This window comes from Terrapene carolina, unplaced genomic scaffold, assembly GCF_002925995.2.
Source record: "Terrapene carolina triunguis isolate 2854851 unplaced genomic scaffold, T_m_triunguis-2.0 Scaffold42, whole genome shotgun sequence".
NCBI lineage: Eukaryota > Metazoa > Chordata > Testudines > Emydidae > Terrapene > Terrapene triunguis.
In genome coordinates, this window is record NW_020664393.1 from 16,897,716 (window position 1) to 16,920,473 (window position 22,758).

The window sequence follows — 22,758 nt, forward strand, 5'->3', positions numbered from 1 at the left end:
AAGCAGCTTTGCTATGGATCCTTCTGCAGTTACCAGTTTACTGGAATGAAGAAATACTCACAGTAGCAATGTAGCCATAATTCTAGTTCGTTTTTGTTGCTTAGGGTTGTTTGGAGGTACGATGATTCTTTTTTTTTTTTTTAGACTATCTTTTAGCTATACCGGTTCTTTTTAAGGGATGGATTAACATGGTTTGACAAATTTTCAACTCACAGAAACATTGCGAATTAAAAAATTCTATTGGTTTATTAATGAATGTTCAGGTCCTTCAGGAGACCCTGTGGGGAGGTGGCTGGGCATGGGTTTAAGGATCAGAAAGAGGCCAGAAATGGGGTGGTGGGGGGGAATCAATGAAAACTCGAATACAAAACAGATAGTATTAAGAGAGCAACAGAGAGTCCTGTGGCACCTTTAAGACTAACAGATGTATTGGAGCATAAGCTTTCGTGGATGAATACCCACTTCGTCAGACGCATGTATTAAGAGAGTGAGACTATGGGGGAAATGACCATAGAGAACAAGAGAGAAAAATTGTAATGGAAAAAAATAAATACAGAGGCCCTGATTCTGAGCTGCACCTCTCAAAAGGAGCTCAGAAAATGCAGCCCAAGAGGCAAGGTAAGGTGGCTTAAAGTCACCTCTGTGCCTGTTGAATTCTGGGACGAGCACCCAGACGAAGTTGGAACAGCCCACATTGTTGCTCTAACTCACAGTGGCTTCCTAGAGGCACCAGTGAACTGCTCTGCCAGCCAGGGCCGGCTCCAGCATTTCTGCCTCCCCAAGCAACAAAAAAAAAAGAAAAAAAGCCGCATTCGTGATCAGCGGCGGCAATTGGGGAAAAAAAAAAAAAGCCGCGATTGGCGGCGGCAGTTCAGCGGCAGGTCCTTCGCTCTTGGAGGGAGTGAGGGACCTGCTGCCCCCGAATTGCCGCAGGTGCCGCCCCTCTCCCTTGGCCGCCCCAAGCACCTGCTTGTTAAGCTGGTGCCTGGAGCCGGCCCTGCTGCCAGCCCAGAATAGCCAGGGTAGAACACTCTGGTTAGTCAGTCCCTTACCAACATCCCTTCCCCCTCCCTCTGCTCTATGTCAAGGGCTTCAATCAGAGCTACAATGTGTCTTGGGGCCATGTACACCAATCTGGGAACAACTTTGAACCAAGGGAATTACTGATTGTGGCTTTTCTTAGCACTAGTACACAGCACAGTCTTCCCTTTAACTAGGAAAAGAACATACCCGTATTTTATTTTGCTTTTAAATCAAATCCGTCTTGGGAGAAAATAAGGCTGCCAGTTAACAGGAAATAGGGTTCACCGTCTCAAACTAGTTTTGCACATCTACAATATAACTTGGAAGGTTTGCAAAATAATCTAATTTTCCTCCCCTTAATTTGTTTTCTCTAAAGGAAAAGATGAAATAATCCTTTTTTTGTCGTAGGCTTTGTCCAGAGGTTAAGTGGGAGCCATGCATGGCACACATTACTTTCCCAATATCCCCAGATAAGCAAGGTTAACTAATCCCAAAGGGAGAAGTTCATATTGCTTCCTTGGTTAAAAGAAAAATAAATAGGATGACCAGTGGAATGAAAAAATTAAATCAGATAGAACCAAAGGGAGTGAACATTGGGAACAATTTCAGATGACCTTAGTACTGTATAATTGTATTAGAATAAGTATGAACATTAACAATTTTGGACATCTAAAATTTTAAATTAACAGCCTGAAAACATTTTACTGGGTGAAATAGAATATGATACATGGAACACAAGGTCCCCTCTGAAATTCAGCCAGCATGCTGTTGCTACTCATTTAGACAAAGAAGACAACTAGTTAATCATCACAAAGAAAATTAGACAGAGTAAATTGGTTTGCTGCATTCCAGAGTCTTAGCTACCAAAGGAGTATTTGCCACTAATTAGAGTGAAAATACTCCAAGCATGCAGTTATTGAGAGAGAGAGAGATCTTGGATTTGGAATGCTTCTACTAAACCATGAAGTTTGTGTGATACAGTTAGATTTTATCAGTTCAGCAGCCTATGTTAAGGGACTTCAACTTTGATTATATTGACTAATGACATAATAGGTTAGAATGAAAATTATCAGGCATGCTTTGAATCCTTTGTTTCCCTGGATTCTCTGAGCCCTCTAATGAAACATAAATAGGTTACATTTTAAAAGATATACTAATGCACAATTAAAATAAAAAGAGGTTAGAAATGCAGAAATTGAGTTTTCTAGAGCAACATTAACTTGGCCATGCAGACCATATTTTGACTTTTTCGTTATATTTGTACAACATTTAATTTTGAATTAGCATAAATGTTAGAGTTTAATTTGTGTATTCTTTAGATTAAGAGACGAAAAATGCCCATGCTTAATATTGGAATGGAAAAGGTTCAAATTAGGCTTTGGGTGAAGGAAAGCAGAGTTCACTCATTTGCTGCAGCAAAAGGCCCCAGATCTTCTCTGGGTTCCTTATGGATAGAGCCTGAATCCAATGACATCAGTAGGATCAGGCCCAGTAGTTGTCTAGAGATACACCCATCGCAGTGTGAAATGATGCACTATCTGCATATCTGAAAACAAGGATAACTTTTTTCCCCTAACTAACGGTTTATGACTTTCAGAATCTCAGAGAATGCAGGAGAAAATCATGGGATCCACAATATTTTTTTTCACTGATGATTTTCTCCTGTTGCTGATATTAACCAGTCATTTTTTAAGGCTTGAGTTTTGTGCATTTCCGTGAGAATTTTACCATTTCCCCTATGGAACAGCCCCTTCTCCTATCAGAGAAGAGAAACTTTATGATATCACAAAAGGTGTGGGTTTCATCAGGATCTTCTTAAAAAAAATAGATGCTAAGGAGCATGCTCAGAAGTGATTTTCTCCTTTGTTGTTCTCACTTCTTTCGAAGCGTGTCATAATTCATGTGTATTCCTGTCGAACTCAAGTGAATGGAAGCAGAATTCCTTTTTTAGGAGTTGGATCTTCCTGCCTGTTAGCACACTAACCACATCTTCCTCAGTCTTATCTTCTTTCACAAAGTTATTTTAGATTCCCATTTGGGGCTTATTCTAACAGGCATATGCAACATCTTGGGTGGGTGGGTAACATTTTAAGCCTGGTTGTCAATATATGCTTTTTCTAACAATGGCGAAACTGAGTTGTTAGTTTCTTAGGATGCAAATACTAGATTTCAGATCCTTCAGTCTGTTCTAAGTGCCTTGATTTCAGGTTGAAAATTTGTGATATTCAAAGAAGGGGTGAAATTTACATATTATGTAATTTTATGCATAAAAAAGAGGGTGCAGGTATTCCTTCTGGGAAACCATAATTTTTTTAGTTTCAGAACTACTTGAATAGTCTTTACTGCATCTTTTAAATCTCAGACTATTTCCATCTTCTGAAAGGGTTACTAAAGTGATTCTTTTTCTTTGCCCCAGAGCCACCCATTACCTTTGTTGGTAGTGACTATTTTTGTGGGTGTTTGCTATTTTATTACTTTCTATATGTAGTTGGTCACTTTTCATGAATTATGACATCTGACCAGAGCAGTGGATCCTGTGTCTGACAAAGGTAAAATCAATTTTATTTCTAATTTTGATTTCTCCTAGTATGTATCGATCCATTGCTCTGAATAGATTTTCTGGATCTGATCCAACTCTCATGAACAACAGTGGGAATCTCACCGTTGATTTCAGTGGGAGGAGGATCAGACCATCTCAATTGCCTTATTCTACATGAACTTGATCCTGCACCATTAGAGTTAATGGGAGCCTTTCCATTGACTTGAATGGTAGTAGGATCCAGCTCTGATGTGCCTGGTATACCATGGGAATCTTGTCTTTTGTCAGGACAAGAAGTAACATCAAACAGGGCTAAAATGTCATACAACTGACATTTGCAAAGTGGTTACATTTGGGTAGTTTTCTATTTCACATTGTAATTTTTTGTCTCCACATCTTTGGAAGTACCCATTAAGGGGATGGCGTCACTAGATCCACTTAATAATAAATAAGAAAATCTGCCACCTTTCAGTATCATTAGACAGGATTACCCATACATTATTATTTTTACCCAGAACTTGGATCTGTTGTAAGAGAAATCAAAATTACTTGTGCAAAAACCTTTTCAATCACTTATAACTTAATTATCACTTTATTACCTGACCAATATATTTTCAAATGGGACTGTGGTGGCACACTATTTGCATACATGCTTCAAGTTCTAAAATTCACCTGGTTTTTGTAGTATGTGTATCGAAAGAATGGTGCAGTAGAAAAACATAGAGTATGGGGTTTTGTATTTTTGTTTGTTTGCTTGTTTGGGGTTTTTGTTTTGTTTTGTTTTACCTCTTCACTCTGCAAGAACATACTGTATTAATTAATTTGTCAAACTTTCATAAAGCACTGAGATTAAGCCTTGAAAATTTCACCCCAAAAGGAAGAAAGTTTCAGAATGTTTTGAGTGAGTGAAAACAAAGGTTTATAATTGAAACAGGTTTGCAATCTTTACTATGTAGATTTCATTACCAAGAAAATGTGGTCATAAAAGAACATTGCTGGTAATTGTTTGAACTGGATCTGGAAGCAGCCGTTTGAAATCAGTCCGAATATGATAGTCTTTTTGTTTCTTTCTCTTCATTTTTCTTTTCTTTTTTTTATAAGTGTTGTCAAAACATGTGTAATAAATATTTGGACTCTTAATTTACCACAGGAGATTAATCTGAAAATCTACTTTCCTGGCTTAATTAGAATTCATTTGCTTAATTGTCATTCTGATCCTATCAATTCCAGTTTTGCACTAGCTTGAACAATGCTATCTTGTTGCTGTTTGCACTTTAATTTAGATTTCTATTATGGTTTATGAACAGTAATAAGGTTCTGCTTGAATATTCATTAACTTTTGAATTGTGAACTATGAAAAGGTGCTTTCCTTTACCTTAATGAAAGTGGCACAGCATGGGACTGATCGGTAGTGACGTTTGATTTGAGACATCCAGCAAATTTGCTCATTGTTTATTGACACATCTCGTCCAAACAGCTCCCTCGCAAGTTAGCGAAGTAATGAAAGAGAGAGTGCTGCAGAGGAGCGTGGAGCTTTCCTGGCAGGAACCAGAACATCCTAATGGAGTCATCACTGAATATGAAATCAAGTATTACGAGAAAGTAAGTGCATGTGAAATGCACAGCAATGTGCTGTTTGCATCATGTCATCCCACTCTTCCGTGGGCAAATTTTAATGCCATGGTAATTATACCATACTATTATCTGTTGTGTCATTTCAGGTTGTAGTTGATTTTTAATAACCGTCTTCCTATCCCATTAATTTATTATCATGATAGGTTCTGTATATTGTATTTGTATATTACACAAATGAAAACATCCACTCGATAGCTTATCTTGCGTGTTTTTATATGATTACAATAAGCAGGGCTCTTGTTTTTGCAAGAGACTTGTGACTTTCCTCTCTCTCTTATCCCTTGTTTTTAATACATCTAGGCTGTTGGAAATGTGCTGTTGAGATCAGACATAAAATAAAGCCCCTGATCATTTTTGGTAATAAAATAACCTATGGCACTTTTCCAGAGTTGGGCATGTTACACCTGATGTCTCAAATCTTGATCCATTTCCCCTGAAATTTCAGTTGGATGAATTATCTTTCACTTGCTCCCCTAAAAGCTCTCAATAGTGTGTTGGTAGAAAGTGGTTGCATTTCCATAGTGGGTGAAGTTATCCTTGTATATGTAGCATGAACTCCTGGCCCCAGTGAAGACGAGGGTTCTTTTGCCATCGACATCAGTGAGGCCAGGATTTTATCCATAATCTCTAAAAAAAAATTTGAATCCTCCAGAATGAAAAATGTTCTATACATGCAAGATATTAATTAGTGCTATAAAGGCTTCTAAAAAAAGGCTGAATTAAGATATAATAAAGGAAGGAGCTCTTTTGTGATCACTGTTGAGGATGTATTTTAACTCCATATCCAAGCTAATAATTATAATTATTTCAGAGCTGAGTATGTCAAGTTTCTAGGTAACATACAATTAGTTAAATTCATACCAGATTGTATCCAATATCAAATGTCTCATATAGTTTTTTGTGCTGAATAACACAAATATACGTATCTGATTATTTTTACTTGGGTTAGAAAGAAGAGTAAAAGGTAGATAGTTGAATGATCATAACTCTGAGTAACTTAGTTTAATTCCTCTTATTACAACACTTGTCAGAGAGCTGCATACTTCAATTTTTAGCTTGCAATAAAAATTTTACTGTTTCTACAAGTTAATTCATTTTTTCACAGACACACAATAGTGAAATTCTACCTTGGAATAAATTACAAGTCTTCATATATTTTTCAAATACTAAATAGTGCTATTTTTTGCAAATAAATGCCATTTTTACATATCCTAAATAGTTTCTTGCCTGTAAAAATCATCACTGATCTTTGTAAAACAGTGAAAATGCTAGATGAAATCACAAAACATTTAGCTTTTTGTGAATAAGACTCATGAGAATATGATTTTATTATTTATTCAATATATTTGTGTTGTTTCAGTGAGTTGTGCAAGAGATTTGCAATAAATGTATTAAATTACTGCTATAAGGGAAATATCTGCCAGTCATCAATTAAAATTAAATTGATTAATGAGAATTCAAGACTAAGGACCTGATCTTGCAAATATTCACTCAGAAACTAAACTTTGTACCTGTGAGTAGTCTTTTGAATTCAATGACACTGCTCACATGCATGTACAAGCAAATGTATTTTAATTTGAAATATGCGTCTGACTCTTGCTTACAGGAACAGTCACAGTTAGATAACTTAAAAAATAAAACTTCCTAAACATTCACCTTGTTTTAGAACCAAACTCATATCAAAAGTTTCTGAGGTTCTGAAATGTTCTGATTTCTGGCTAGGGCTGAAATCTTACAGGTAAGTCTGTTCTTGTGAGATTTCTAGCCCAGTTTTTTCCCCAAATTCAAGAGGTTTTCAAAGTTCAAATAAGCTTAGTTTATGTATTTGAACTCAAACTCTGAACTTCTGGAGTTCTACTGACATTTACAGTACTTAGAGCTACAGAACTATTCACCATTTCCTGGTATTTCTGCTTCCTTCTCCTCCACATCCCCGTTTCTCTCCATTCCCCCACATACACATACATTTCAGCATCCCTAACCATGCTTATAGATGATTGATTTCCTCTTGGGGAAGATATGAAAAATATTTCTACACTAACTGACATGCTCACTCGAAAGACAGAGTGGACAGACCATGGGAGAAGGCATTATCACATCTTATACAAGAAATCTGACACATCATATGAAATGCTATATTTCAACACCAGGGCTTTGTTGTTACACTGAAACACAGTGGACAGAATTCTCCACTGGTTTAATTGGGCAAAATGCCATTGAAATCAACACAGTTGCCCATATCTACACAGAAAGAGAATTTGGTCCAGCAAATGCCTTGTATGGGTTGCTATCTGAATTGTTTTGTAGTTTCTGATACAGCTTGCGTAGCATTTTAAAAAATAATGATTATGTATAGATATTGCTATTTTTAATTTTTTCTAGGTCAAATCCTGAACTCCCTATTCAGTTTTTAATCTGTTTTACCTTATGCAATGGAAAATTTGTCAATTTGCCTGAGTGAAATCTGAGTTAATAACTAGTCAAGGACCTCAGTGTTTGGCCCTGATGTTGATATATTACTATTGGCAATAAAGGGGCAGTAGAAAGCTGTAAAAAGGAAAGCAAATAGCACTGCTCTGATGAAAAAAGAGAGCTTCCTATCTCTTTTGAGGACAGTCGTAGTTGTCTGAATAAGGGGTTCAGGATGAAGACTATTTCCTGTGGAACAATACGAAAAATTGTTTTCATTAAATGTAGGAGCTGAATTGTTAAGATACCATTTTAATGTTGTTCCTCAAACAACAGAGAACTTCTTTGGAGTTCACTGATGATCAAACTGTTCATACATCAGAATCTGAGGAAGTGAGGCACAAAGCCAATCATTTTATCTCTGGATTTTTATGACTAACAGCATGTGCTTCCCATTTAAATTTTATGTCATTTTAAGAACCCCTCAATGAATGACACTGTGTTGTAATACTCCACAGAGTGTGCTACATTCTTTATATGGGAGAAAAAAGAAAAGAAAATTGAAATAAACTGCCAGGACCAGTTGTCAGTTGCTTATGTGCAACAATAATGAAATCTGACCTGGAAATATAATTTCATCCTTTGTTTTATTGTTTCTAGGATCAAAGGGAGAGGACTTATTCAACAGTAAAAACCAAGTCCACTTCAGCTTCCATTAATAATTTGAAACCAGGAACAGTGTATGTTTTCCAGATTCGTGCTTTTACTGCTGCTGGTTATGGAAATTATAGTCCCAGACTAGATGTTGCCACACTAGAGGAAGCCACAGGTAAAATGTATTCACGTTTGAAGGCAATTAACATTTTTAGTTGAAAAAATGAATATACTATAGTGTTATCTGAACTAGAAAGGATGGAGTTTGTACTATGAAATCTTATACTTTGGGAAGACATGAATTACTACCATTGTATTTTGGTATGGGTGATGAGCTGCCTATTGTGTTTTACCATAGTTACTAGTAATTATAGTGCTGTAGATAGCCAGGGAAGAATTGTAAGTTATTGGGCTACTCCTGTCTGATGGCCCCATTCTATAGGGAGAAGGGATGTTTGGCCCAAATACTACCCTATGCTTTCCCCACATAAAAGGAGATTGGTGGAAAGAGGGAGGACCCCACAGGACTTTCCAATAATAGGGAATGTGCCTCTACTCACACTTTGCCAGATCATTTACTTTTTTCTAAGTACATAGCCTTCTTTTCCTCCTAACCCTTCACCACCACATAGCTACATATGTTGAGGACTGCAGAACTACAGCAATTCTTCCATGTTTTGTGGGACCAGATGGGAGAGGAAGCAGAAGAGCGAGGAGCCTGAAAATGTTAGTCACTGAGCTCTAGAAACATTGAGATCCCTTACACGAACTACCTACCTGGCAGGACCACAACTCTGCTGCCTCTAAAACAAAGGTTTCCCTGTTTTGGGTCATCTGCTTCAGGTAGACCTCTCTGCCAAACAACTCAGCCTGATGTGCAGCCAAAATATGTAGCCTGCGATTGCTTGCAAGGTGAAAAGGCCATGGAGTTAGTATGCTAAATGTGGTATTCCTTTATGCTTTGAAGAATTCCTGTACCAAGATACACATTCAGTGCCTGACTTTAATTGTATTTAGGTATTACAACCATGAGACAGAGGAAGTTCATAGTTAAGTCTTGCCACTGACCTTTATTTGTTTGAAATAACGGAAGACTGTGAAAATGAAGTTCCGTGCAAATTATAGTACATCCTATTCTTTCCATTTTAGCCAATCTGTTGACAGATTTTGCTTTGAATAGATTTCTGGCAAATAAATTCAATGTTTAGTCCTTATTTATGATTCTCTCTGTTTTAGGCACCCATCACCTTGGTATTTAAGTTCTAATGATCAATGTCTCTAATTTAGTGTCTGTAATCTGTTTCATTTTGGTTGACCAATCAAGAAGAGGTTCTCCATGTTTATAGTCAATGTTGTAGACCAGAATAGTCACTGAGATTAGCATAGATAATTTTAGGAGCAAACATTTTTGGCAGGATCTACAAGTACCAGTATGTATGCCAGTGGTTCTCCACTTATTTATCATTGGGGCCGCATATGCCGCAGGAACCGGGTGGCAGAGCAGCAGCAGCCTGGACCCTTCCCACTGTGCAGGGCAGGCCGGCTGGCTGGCTGCCCCAGACTCCTCCCGCCATGCGGGGCCGGCCTTTAGCGCGCAGCAGAGCTGAGCCGCAGCTGTATGATAATGGGGCTGCATGTAGCCAGTGGGCCACAGGTTGAGAACCGCTGATGTATGCCAACATTTGACAGACCAGGAAAAACAATAGTGTAAATATTCCACAGGCTTTTTTATGTATCCCATTTTTGACTCTTATAATGAAAAATTTCAGACAGACTAACAATACAGTTACAGTTATCCAGTACGCACTGCAAAACTTTGAAATTTGAAATAGGCAAAAGCATGTCACAGGGCAGCTTTCTGTTGTGACATACCTCATAAGCTGCCTCATTCCTCAATTAAAAAAAAAATGGTTTTCACTTTGAGAGGAATGCCGCAGGACACAATTGTCTCTCTCATCAAGAATAAGCAACTTCTCCTCTCTTTTCTTCTCTTCCGTATATGTTCTTCCATATACCATTTTTCAGAAACTGGGATGGAGGATATTTTAGGTTAGTTATTTGCACTGAATTCTCCTTTGTCACATGTATCTGTACTACTGGCCTTACCATATCATTTCTGGTTTATGTCTTATGTTCCTATAGCTCATGCTTCAGAGCTTCAGACAGCCAACGGCAGCAGTCAACAAGGGATTTTTTTCGCCCACAATATATTTAGGGTTTATTTATCTCCTTTCTCTGAAGCATCAGGGACATTGAGTGGGGTGGGGCGGGGCTCTGAAGTGGCACTGAGCATTATTTCTCTCAGGTGCTTAGCTGGGAGGTTCTTTCTCATATGATCAGGGTCTGACTGTTTGCCATATGTGGGTTCTGGAAGGAATTTTCCCCAGGTTAGATTGACAGTGACCTTGGTGGGTAGGGGTTGCCTTACTCTGCAGCATGTGGGTACGAGACACTTGCGAGGATATCTGAGTATATCTTACTTTATCATTTCCCTGCCATTGCTGGGGCCTTGGGCATCGTGCCCCTTGGTCCCTCCTGTTCTCTGCCTGTGGACAGAATAGTCTAGTCTCCTGTGGGTTGTAGCACTTTGGTTTCATTTCTGTTGTTGGGTTTAGTGTGTGGGTGCTGGGTGATGTTGGTGGCCTGTGATGTACAGAAGGGCAGACATGTTCTTGTGGTCCCTTCTGGCTTTAAACTCTGTGACTCTATTTCATAATTTAATCTAATTGAGGCTTTGGTAGCATTTAGAAGGGAGACCTCCAAGAAAACTCACAATGCTTCAGGGAGCTGAGCAGATAAATTTGTATGTGACTCCCATCAAAGCGAGAAGCACACTAGTGTTTTGTAGTAGTGGTGGTGGACCACTGTCAGGGTGACCGGACGTCCCAATATTAGGGGCTTTTTCCTGTATAGGCAACTATACCCTCTTCCCCCCCCCAAAAAAGGGTCCCTGATTTTTCACACTTGCTATCTGGTCACCCTAGTCACTCTACTGCTGAGGTGCCATCTTCCACATGATTTCTTGAGCTGGTTCTTGGATCTGGCTGAAGAGATGAGATCCCATGAATGACATTTTTGAAATAGTGATGGTGATAACCCTGGTGTTCAGCATCCAAATTCAGATAAATATATTTTGCCCACCTAAATTTTCCATCGAGTTTCAAATGTGTTTTCACTTATTATCCCAAATTGCTGTGTGAACCGTGGTGCTGTACTCACTAAAACAGATATTATCTTCCATTCTGGATGGCAGCACTTCAGTACTGGGAGAAGGAGACCCTTTATATAGTAAACAAACACAAATTTCTGTGCTGTATATATTTGTATAAAAGGAGTTTAAGATTATCTGTAAAGGAAGATATGTGTATTCTGTATGTCACAGATCAAAGTATATGAATCATTATAAGACATTCATTGGTTTGTAGAGACACAAGTCCCCTGGGGAGTGTTATAAATCTACATGATGTCCCTCAAATGATCATTTTGTCTTTTGATTTGTTGGATTTATTTGAAAGACGGTTTAAATCACTTACGGCCAGTGGATCTGAAGAGGTTCATGGGCACTATTTATTCCAGTAAGTATATGGAATATATTGTGCTCCTGAATTGTACTCTTGAGTTCAAACAGAAATAAGTAGCGAGCTGGTTGAAAAACTGGATATATTGATATTTTAATCAAAACTTTGATAGGAAAAAAAGGAACTAAATATTTGTGACTGTATGAAGACATCTGTGAAGTAGAGCTACAATCTTCCTGCTTTTTTCAGACCACACACTGTTTGAGGGATCTTTCACCACAGACAGCGCATTAGACAGGGATGCCTGTTCTTAGATGGGGATGTACACACTTGAGGACTTCAGTATCAAAGAAAGATTTTGTGGGGAGCCTGTTTTAACCCTTCTTACACAGGATTCCACTGTGTGTGTGGGAGGGAGGGGGATAAACTGGGATCAGAATCAATTATTTAATATTCCAGGCATCCAACTGTAGTTTTTAATGAGTTACCTATCTCACAAGCATGCAAAGTGAAATCTATTTGGTCTAGAATTAGCATTTCAAAATTATGGGCTTTGATAGGAAACTCTATCCTCTTCATAACTGTGGCAATCAAGGAGAGTTTAGTGCAAATAACTACTCCATAATTGGCGGTTAGAAGTTTAAGTCCATCTTCATATATTCCCATTATCCACTACAGAGGTAGTCCATTAGGCATCTCCATAACTTTTTAACCCTTTGGCTTGTCAAAGCTGACCCAAATCATAGTTACCCATGACTACCTTTAATAACTTCTCATCCTTATTTAATGCTTTTTATCGGTAGAGCTCAAAGTGCTTTACAAAGCAGGTTAGTATCATTATCCCCATTTTACAGGTGGGGAAAGTGAAGCCCAGAGAGGTGAAGTGACTTGCTCAAGGTCTCCCAACAGGGCAGAGCCAGGAATAGAACCCGGGTTTCCTCAGTTTCAGAGCAGTGCTCCCACCAGGAGGACCTGTTGCCTCTCTGGACTGTGCAACAGACATTTCTTGTGCTCCAGATTAAAGAGTAGACATGTATATGAATAATGAGATCTTCCAGAGTTATATCAGATAGGAAGTTTGAAAAATATAGTTCGGAAAGGGTTTGTATCCTCATTGTTCAGGGAATAAACATTTTCCAAACTTAGGAGGGTTAGGAAGAAAGGTCACTTATTGGCAGTTTATTCCATAACTGCCTACTGAGTGGTTTCTTGCACTTTCTTTTGAAGCAACTGGTATTGGCCACTGTAAGAAGCAGAGGAATCATGCTGATTGGCTCACCTGCTGCCAAACAGAGCAAAGAATATCTGAGTTTTGTTTCCATGGGAATTCTGGAACAGGAACCTGATTTTGAGGTCATTTCAGTGGCCCCAGACCTGTGGAACTCACAGGGCCCTGGCTCCAGCAGTTCTTGTTTAGTTAACAGTACAAAGTCTTAATCATATAAAAGTACCATCTCAGATGTACTAAATGAGCCATTGCCACACTTTCTTGCTCTTATCCCTCCACTGCCTCCAAATGACTCACTTCCAAAATGCTTTTTTCAACAATGTTGCCTGACATCTGTTACTTGAGTCTAAAGTTCATGGGCCAGATCCTCAGTGGTGTAAATCAGCACAGCTCCATTGACTTCAGTAGAGCTCTGTTGATTTACCCTTTCTGAGCATGTGGCCCCCTCAATATATGGTGAGCAAGCCACATACATTTCAAACATAGAGATTCCTCAAGCAGGGTGCTTATATCCTCAGTTTACATTAATCTGACATATATATTAACAATAGTAGGGTCACTGAGTAAAAAAAAAAATGGAATCATGTGCAGATTTCTTGGAATGTAAGTCCTTTGAAGCAAGGATTGTGTTTTCTCTTGCATTTGGAAAGCACCTAGCACAGTGGGTGCATCTGGAAACAAATGATAAATAATAGTAATGATAATTATAGCAATGAAAATGATCCACAAGAGACAAAAACATGATGATTCAGAAATTGATGCACATAGGGCTCCTTTAGGTTGGGTCCAGTCCTAGAAAATAGTTATTGTGTGCTTTCAACTAAAACAGCCTCACTTGTAAAGTTCTGTTCCCCCTGGATACTCATTAACTCACCCAACATTTCTGGTGAATTTAGGATAGATGCCTTTCTTTTAGACCAACATTATCGTAACATTTAATGTCTGTACAAAGTTTCAGGTTACAGAAGAGGTAAACGATCTGTCTGTGATTTATGAGGGTTTATTTAACCTTTGCAGTTCCTTTCTACAGTATATTTTGAGTTAATCTGTAGCTCTTTGCTCTGTTTGTAGCCACAGCCGTTTCCAGTGAGCAGAATCCTGTCATTATCATAGCTGTGGTTGCTGTGGCAGGCACCATCATTCTGGTCTTCATGGTGTTCGGATTCATCATTGGACGAAGGTACTGTACGTTGTCTAGCTGTCAGCATTTCTGGCCCCACTGTTGTAGAGTCCTTAGAATTATACCAGCCTGTATCTTAGAATCTGTAAATGGAAACGAAAGCAATGTATAATCTAATATGGACAATTTAGCTCTAAATTCCATTATAGGATGACAAATTAGCCCACTTATTTTACATTTGGAAGAACTCTGTTAGTTTAAGAAATTCTTCTTGTCTTATAGTAGGTGTCTTCTAAATATTTGCAGCTTCTCTGATCTTTTTCCTTGAAGTGTGCTATTTCTGTTGAATTGTTCACACATAGAGAACTTGACATTTTACCTATTCAGCCATTCAAATAACACTTGCATTTGGGGACAAGAGGCAGAGAAGTAAATTTAAGAGCAGCATCATGTCAAAAATACCATCCTTGTCTCTCCTTCTTCAGACTCTTTAATCTTCAGGCTATTTTGCTCATAGCATCACAGAAAGTTTCTAATGAGGACTGCAATTTTGTTGTTTAAGCCTTTAGGACTCTTCCCAGCAATTATTAGATACAAAAGCCTTTTGATTGGAACTGTTCGTGTTTTGTTTTAAAACCTGTTATTGAAAGAATTACAGCTGGGATATTTTTAAAATGCCTGCTGGAGTTAGGCTGCTATTCCAAAAATTCCAATCTGGTAGAACTTTAAATATGATGCAGTAAATCATTATTTTCTTGTAAAACTGACCTATTTTATTTTATTTTTTTCAGGCACTGTGGCTATAGCAAAGCTGATCAAGAAGGGGATGAAGAACTTTACTTTCATTGTAAGTGTTTTGCTTCCCCCCCACTCCTCAGGAATTCCCAACCCAATTATAAGACATTTGGACTAGCGGTATTGGAATATAGACAATACCAAAACCACATTCCTATAAAGAAAGGGCTATAATAAATCTGAAATGCTGTGTAAACAGCAAGTGTGAATTTAGAAACGATAAAAATATATGACCTACACAAAAAAGGAGACAGATTATAATCAACATTGTTCATGCCATGCATTTTATTTCTGTACATTTGTGTGATATACTGTTGTTCCCATTCTGCATTTTTCTTCTGAATAATTGTTTCACACCATCCTAATGATCCCCCTGGAGATGCTGTAAATTGATAGGTCCTTGGCCAAGTGACTGTGTGAGCTTTCCCTCAGGCAAGCTTCTGATTAAGAAAGTAAGGGTCACTGTGTTACCCCAATAGTGAAACTGTTCTGGTCAAGAACTGTTTTCTGTTACTGTGAACATTGCGTCACTGACATCTGTAGATCGTAATATTAATAGAAAATAAAATAAAATGATGTGAAAAAGGCTCATCTCTGTAATTCCCAATCTCTGCATTGAGTCGCTTGCCTCGTTGCAAAAATAGCACTAAAAACTGCTCCCACTGAAATCAGTGGTGAAAGATTGGCCTAATACCTGTTCACCCAGTATTAAGGAATGCTGTCAAGACAACAAGAAGGTTAATAGATACTCAGTACATTTTGGTTCTGTGCCCATTTCTCATACTTCATTAGGCAGATTATTATAAGACTTATTAGAACCATGCAAAAATAGTTTGACCATCTGTATCAGTTCAAACAGGTAAAATATAATAATAAAATACAGCGTAATTGTTTTTCAGTAGAGCCTTCAGGAATCTTTTGACTACATTTTTTTTTCATTGGAAAATGCCAATTTATCAAAACCAAAATTTTTCATAGATGGTTCTAACAAATGTCTCAACTCAAAAAATTTGAAAAAGTTTTGTAATTGTCCAAATGTTTTGTTTCAGCATTTTCCAAACAAAAAATTCCAGTTTTGGAATCAACATTTTATTTTAAAAACGTAAGCTAATTGTATTAGAAATAAATTCAAAAACTTAAAAAATGATCAAAAAAGGAAGAAAATGTTACAATTGATGCAAACAGAATTTGTTTTTATGATTATTATTTTCAGTTCACAATTTCTTTTTTTAAGATTTTTATTACAATTTAGGACAGGATTTTTTTTTTTTTTAACTCAAAAATTTTCACAGGACACGAAAATCATTTCCGATCCAGCTCTAATTTTAAGCTGTGATACAAAATAATTTTCTGATTATGCCAGTATCCTCTCATACCTTATAATTTAAATATCAATAGAATACTCTGTTGATTCTTACCATGCGACCAATTATCTTTATCACTTACTGTCACTACAGTCATAGGTTCATTCCTACAAATGACTGCTACCAAAAATACATTTTTTAATCCTGTATTGCTTTGTGTTAAAGTTACTGTGTCAGTAGTTTATCAGGGTCTGGTATCACATAGTGAATGAGGCAGTTACTAGTCACAAACCTTACTTTCTAGCATCTTCTTAGTGCAAAACTCTTTAAATTAGTAAGGCTAGCCAAAGACTCAGGTCAAAGTTGTGTCAAGATTTCTGTCTGACCTTTCTAGTCTGACAATATTAGGTCAGCTTGGACTCCCTGAGTTTTGGATGTGTCACTACCTTAAGTCACTTCATTTATGTGCAGGGTGTATTAAATCAAATGGTGACATCATTACAGCCTTAATCAGACAACCTACTATATTGTACATAAGAAGTGGAAAATAGAAATGGGAGAAGGATTAATTATCACATAGCCTGCACTCTAGCTTATTTTTAAAAAATGCATCAGAAATCTAATGCTACTTAACTGTAGCTACTCTAGAGGGTGACAGATTTGAAAATTGCCTCTTTTCATTTACAATATAAGCTTTATACATCTCGAAAAGATCCACTTCTTTTTTTATCTGGGAGGGGAGAAATCAATTGCATTTTTTTTATTTGCCTATAAAGGCAAAAGAATATACCAGCTAAAGAATTCCTTCCCCCAATATAAATTATGAATGCTCATTTTCAGATTTTAAGTTTCAATGAAGATGTAAAAAGGTTGATGAGGAATCTAGTGCTTAATATTCAGGAGCTGATCAGGAAATTCTTTCTTTCTAGAAATCTAGTTATCTAATATTCAATAACTAGAAAATATGTCAGAAAAGCTAACATACACTGCCTTTATTAATACTGTAGGATGAAATATTAAAAATTACTTTTTTACCAAGCTATTTTTTAATGTTTTTGATGGAAAGTTTGGTATTTAATTTGATTTGATGACTGTATCCCCAGTGCGATAAAACACAACACTGTGGTCACCAGCTATTTACAATTTGGTGTCCTTTTGTTCCTTTAGTATCCAGACAATTTTCTTATGTGCTAAGACACAGATTCAATTTTCACAGTAACTTGAAAGCAACCATTTAACTAGCTTTTAGAGCACTGCATTTAATAGAATGTCCAATCTTTTATTTCAATCCCCCTCAACTTTCCATGGCCCCAAGTGCTACATTTAAAGATATAAGCACAATGGAGGAGTTTTGTCAAGCAATTCCAATTTACATTTTGTTTCCTCCTACCATTTCTTTTAACAATGTGTTCGAATCCACAGCAGCACTATTTCACGTTGGTATGCCAAGATAGCTTTGGCCTGTCAAAATGTTTTATGACAGCTTGAATAAAGAACCATCAGAGCCCCATTTGAGATTCACAAGGTTACCTCCAATCCAGGCCCTTATCACAGACACAAGAGGATGGCTCATTCTCCATCTGTCTGCCTGAAAGCACAATAGAGGAGGTTAACCTATTGTTTTCTTCTTTCTTTCTCTGATCTTCTTGTTTCATTTAAATGACAAATAAATGTTTATCTGCTCAGAAACTTGAAACATTGTCATTAAGATTAGAAATAAATCTGTCAAAATACAGATCATAGCAAAAATTTACTTCTGGGTGAAATCTTAAATAATTTCTACAGGAATTTGGTATAGTCATTTGGCTCTTCAAACTTCCTATATCTGGTTTTGCCTTTTTCCATTATATGATCTTTTTTAATGATTTTATTTGAAACATATTAACACATACCACTAACTGAGCTATTATTAATTACATTTCAAAATATGCAATACATTCATACATAACTAAGAGGTTGCATAGCACCCTTAAATTATCTGTGTTTTGTATTGACTTCTGATCCAATTCCTACATCTCAATATTTCAGCAATTCAATATTGTTAGAATAAGAACATTCTTCCTTAATTTCATATAGAGAACAATTATTATATCTTTTTAAATAGTCTGATTTGATTGCAGCCAATTATTGTAATGATTGGGATCCAAACTTCTTCCATAACAATAATTTGGTTAACAGACTTTTAGCATGGACCCTCAAACTTATTTTGGCTTTACCACAAGTCCCGAACAAAGGGCAACGTGTAGTTGTGTTGCCCCAGGAGCAAAGCAGAAACCGATTGTCCCTTGGTTACCCCTCTGCTCCAGGAAGGAAGCAAACTGCGTCAGCCATATAACTGGTGCCCCCTACATCCTCAACTGAGATAGTTGGTGCATAGGTGGAAGGGGACTGGATCCAAGGTTCCACCCACTTACTCCCTTGCTTGGGAAGGGGAGTATTTGTCCCACAGAATCTGCTCTCCCATCCTGTGTTTCTTCCATTGATGTGGGTAGCCCACAGAGAGTAAGGACGTTCCTGCTGTCCCCTTGCACACCAGCTCAGGAGTGTAGCCAGCCTTCTAATGTGGCCTATGAAATGATGGTTAGCTTCTGTAACCGTCTGTTAAAGTATATTGAAACAGCAGCGGGAGCTCTCCTCTCCCATCCAAAGACAAGGGGGAGTTGTGGGAGAGTGCTGCTTACCCAGGCCAGGAGAGGAGGAGGTGAGTCCTCTCTACATTTTTTTGCAGGGAGAGCTGTCCCTTCCTTCCTCCCAGTTCCCTCTTACTTTAATCCCTGATTACTTTTCACCCATTGAAAACTATTTAATATTCATTACTTTTATGAAATACTTCACATTTCCAGCCACAGATGTGGTTGCTAATGACAAAGGATCAGGCACTTGTGCGAGGAAGCTTACAGATGATGCCTCAGACTAAAGTTGCCTCTTAAAGCTGCTCTGATTCAGGTGGCATGGAAGCAGGTTCACTGTTCCAAGGAGCATTCTGCATAATGAAATTCCTGGGCTGACTGCACAATAAGTGCTTTGCTTCATCACAGTCATGCTTTCTTACATCATTACAGTTAAATTTCCAGGCACCAAAACCTACATTGACCCTGAAACCTACGAGGACCCAAATAGAGCTGTCCATCAATTCGCCAAGGAGCTAGATGCCTCTTGTATTAAAATTGAGCGTGTGATTGGTGCAGGTAAGGCTGCTGTGGCTTCTGTATTCAACTGTTCCATTTAGCTGGGATCAAAACTCATACATCATAATGACAGGCAAATAATTATACCTCGGGTATAGAACTTTTTGCATTTACCAGAGCGGATAGAGCAATGAAGCTGCACTTGCTTATAAAATGTAAAAAATAATTATAGAAAAATAAAGAGGCTTGTGTGGGATTAAAAGCTTGTATGCTTCTAATTCCAGATCCATTTTAAAAAAATTACAAATAATATTATTACTTTTTTTAAAGTAATTTTTGTACCTGTTGTTCTTTGTCAGAGTAAAGAGGTTGGATGTTAGTGTAAATCCTGCTTACTTTACTCACATAAGTAGTTCCCTTGACTTCCATGCATTAAGAAAGCAGGATACAGCCTGTAATGTATGGTCTAATGAGGCCTTTTTAATAGAACAGAATCCTCTTTTAAAACTTTTTGTTGCAACTGTTCTACCCTTTTTTAAAAAAATAAATATATTTTATTAGTACAAAAAAGTTCTTGTTTTACCTCTCATGCTGGATTGTAATTGTACTGGCATTACATTGTTTTTCTTCCTCTTGAACTGTCTACCACCTACTTAAGCAGTGTGGTGTTCATACTCTAAAAAACCAGTTTCATTTGTTTGCATTAATGAGATATGTGACATTTTTATTGCACTAGTCGATGTAGTGAAATTAAGTTTCCATGGGTAAGAAAAATATCAAATACTTTGGATTCCTGGAGGAAACATTCCTTTGCCTTCCTGTTCTTTTTATCAAGTATTGTTAGAATACTTTATCAATCACCCTACTATGGTTTGTCAAGCACTGTATATTATGTGTAACATTGCTATTTAAAAAAAAATCTCTACAAATATTAAGTTTTAGGCTATAAAAAAGAATGACAGCACTTAGAATTAGTTAATGTTCCACTCTCAGAATCATGTTCCTTAGGTACCCACACACATGATGAATGTTACCTTACTTTAGGTGTAACCCAGCTGAAATTAATAGAACTTCGTACGCAGTAAGCTGCTACTCAACATGAGTAAAGGCATCAGAATCAGGTTCTTAGGTCTACACTACCACTTTCTTCGGTATAACGTACGTCGCTCAGGGGTGTGAATAAGCCACACACCCCCACACCCCGAGCGACGTACGTTACACCGACTAAGCACCGGTATGGACAGCACTATGTCAGCGGGAGGGCTTCTCCTGCCAACATAGCTACTGCCCCTCGTGGATTTATGTGCAGCTGCACCAATGTAGCGATTCTAGTGTGGACTAGCCCTAAGTAAGTGGCATTTAGCATGATACTAGAACAACAGTATCTCTTTCCGTACAGCATTACTCTTTATGCTGCTGGTTTTAAATTCTAGATTGGCACAGTACAATCAGTAAATATGGTCTTTGCTGGTTTGCTAGTCCATTGTTTGAGATGAGAGACTACCACAGCAACAGGTTCAAGTAAAAGGCTCCTCCTTTGACTAGGCTGAAATGATATTTGTCAAGCCACTTTGAGCGAAATCCTGAAAAACATCACATGTAAACGAGGTGGAATTTAAGACAGAAATCCAGTTCTGCTGTCACTTACAACAGTGTAAATCCAGAATAACTGTTGGTATCCGTGGAGTTACTCTGGATTTGCACACACATAAGCAAGAGCAGTTTCTTTTCAGTGTGTAAAGTGGACTTTCTGGAGCATGTAAATTAGAAGCAGAGTTCTATTGTGGTGCAAGTGTCATTTTTGCTGGGTTTAGCTGTGGTCCAAATCAGTGGATGCGATTAGCTAGCAAGATTGAAAGGGAAGGTATACCTCTTACAGCAGGCTGACAGAGACACAAAGGAACTGCTCTACTATACAGCAAAGAAGACTATAGAACGTCTGCTAGGGACAGTCAGAAAAGCAGCATAGAATTCTCAGTGTGCCTCAGTTATTATGGTAGGATAGAATACTGAGCCTGTCTTGGATGAGTGCTGTGTGAGCATGTGTTTGCTGATTTTCACAAGGGTTATGGGATTTTTCTTGCTAACTTTGTCATTGCCATCCTGCTGATGCCACCTGTTATATGCAGGAGTTGGTGCCACTGTGCTGAGTCTTTGTTCTACACTATAGCCTTTTGTTTCTACCCAGTTCCCTGGTGACATGCTGAGCCAGTGGATGCTTGGCTGTGAGTATTACACACTCTGTGACATATCTTCTGGGGCCATCTATGGGCATGGCCTTGAATGCCTATGCCAGATGACCAACTTTAGCAGTCATTATGATTGGACAAGCAGCGTTTGTGAAGGCGTTTAGACCTTGCCAACGCATGCTGTTTTACTATGTGTGTGTATGTTCCTGTTGTGCTGACTGGTAGAGCTGTTTGGAACAAATATACACTTTCATCATTTAATCAAACAGAGCATTTTGGTTTCTGTGAAACTTTCATTAGAAAGGTTTTGATGTTGGGGCATGGGAGAGAGAATTTACCCATTTCATTGATTAATTAAATCAATATCTTCCATTTCATAAACTTCAGTGTGATTATTCTAGTTTTTGACAGTCCTTTACAGCCTGATTCTGACCTCATACCAGTATAAATTAGAAGTAACTCGAAAACAGGTGTGAGTTAAGAATCAGGCCTAAAAAAAGCAAGGAAATCCATCATCCTTTACAAAACTATTTTATTTTACATATTTAAAGAAAAACATTACTGATATTTTATAAAGACACAAATATTGGGGGGGAGGAGGAGACTGACATAAAATGTTTGCTGTTTAGGCCCGATTCCTCAAAGAATTTAAGCATGTACCTAACTTTAAGCTCTTGAGTAGTTCAGTTAAAATCAATGTGACTATTCATGGGATTAAAGTTAGGCATGTTCTTAAGTGCCATGTTGAATGAGGGCCTCAGAGAGGATATTATATAAATGAAATGTCATTCATAGTCAATCTGCTTTATTTTAGGAGAGTTTGGTGAAGTGTGCAGTGGGCGTCTGAAACTTCCAGGCAAGCGAGATGTTTCAGTAGCCATCAAAACCCTGAAAGTTGGCTATACAGAAAAACAAAGGAGAGATTTCCTGTGTGAAGCAAGCATCATGGGACAATTTGACCATCCCAATGTTGTTCATTTAGAAGGGGTAGTTACCAGAGGTAAGTAGTGACTAGATGTATCAGTCAGATAATAAGCAAAATGGCAGTAATTGCTATAATGTCCATGGTCAAAGATTCAAATTAGAAATGTACTGCATACTCTTAATGGATTTTCTCCTGAGGCGTAACTAACTGAAACAATATTCACTTTATGCTACAACCTGAGGAAAAAATTAAGATGCACACATGATTAAAAGATGGAGTACTTTGAAATAC

General features: G+C 37.8%; 1 protein-coding gene across 2 annotated transcripts in view; it reads left to right on the top strand.

Annotated features, from left to right (window-relative positions):
• Positions 1-22,758, top strand: part of EPHA7 (EPH receptor A7) — a 169,991-nt gene that overhangs the window by 132,612 nt on the left and 14,621 nt on the right. Inside the window, exons 6-11 of one of the 2 annotated variants that reach the window (XM_024209196.2) lie at positions 5,040-5,164; positions 8,267-8,435; positions 14,078-14,186; positions 14,918-14,973; positions 19,300-19,413; positions 22,357-22,542. In XM_024209196.2, coding sequence (XP_024064964.1) covers positions 5,040-5,164; positions 8,267-8,435; positions 14,078-14,186; positions 14,918-14,973; positions 19,300-19,413; positions 22,357-22,542 — 759 coding nt within the window. Of the gene's footprint in view, positions 1-5,039; positions 5,165-8,266; positions 8,436-14,077; positions 14,187-14,917; positions 14,974-19,287; positions 19,414-22,356; positions 22,543-22,758 lie in introns of both variants that reach the window. The other variant, XM_024209195.3, reaches the window with a different exon arrangement.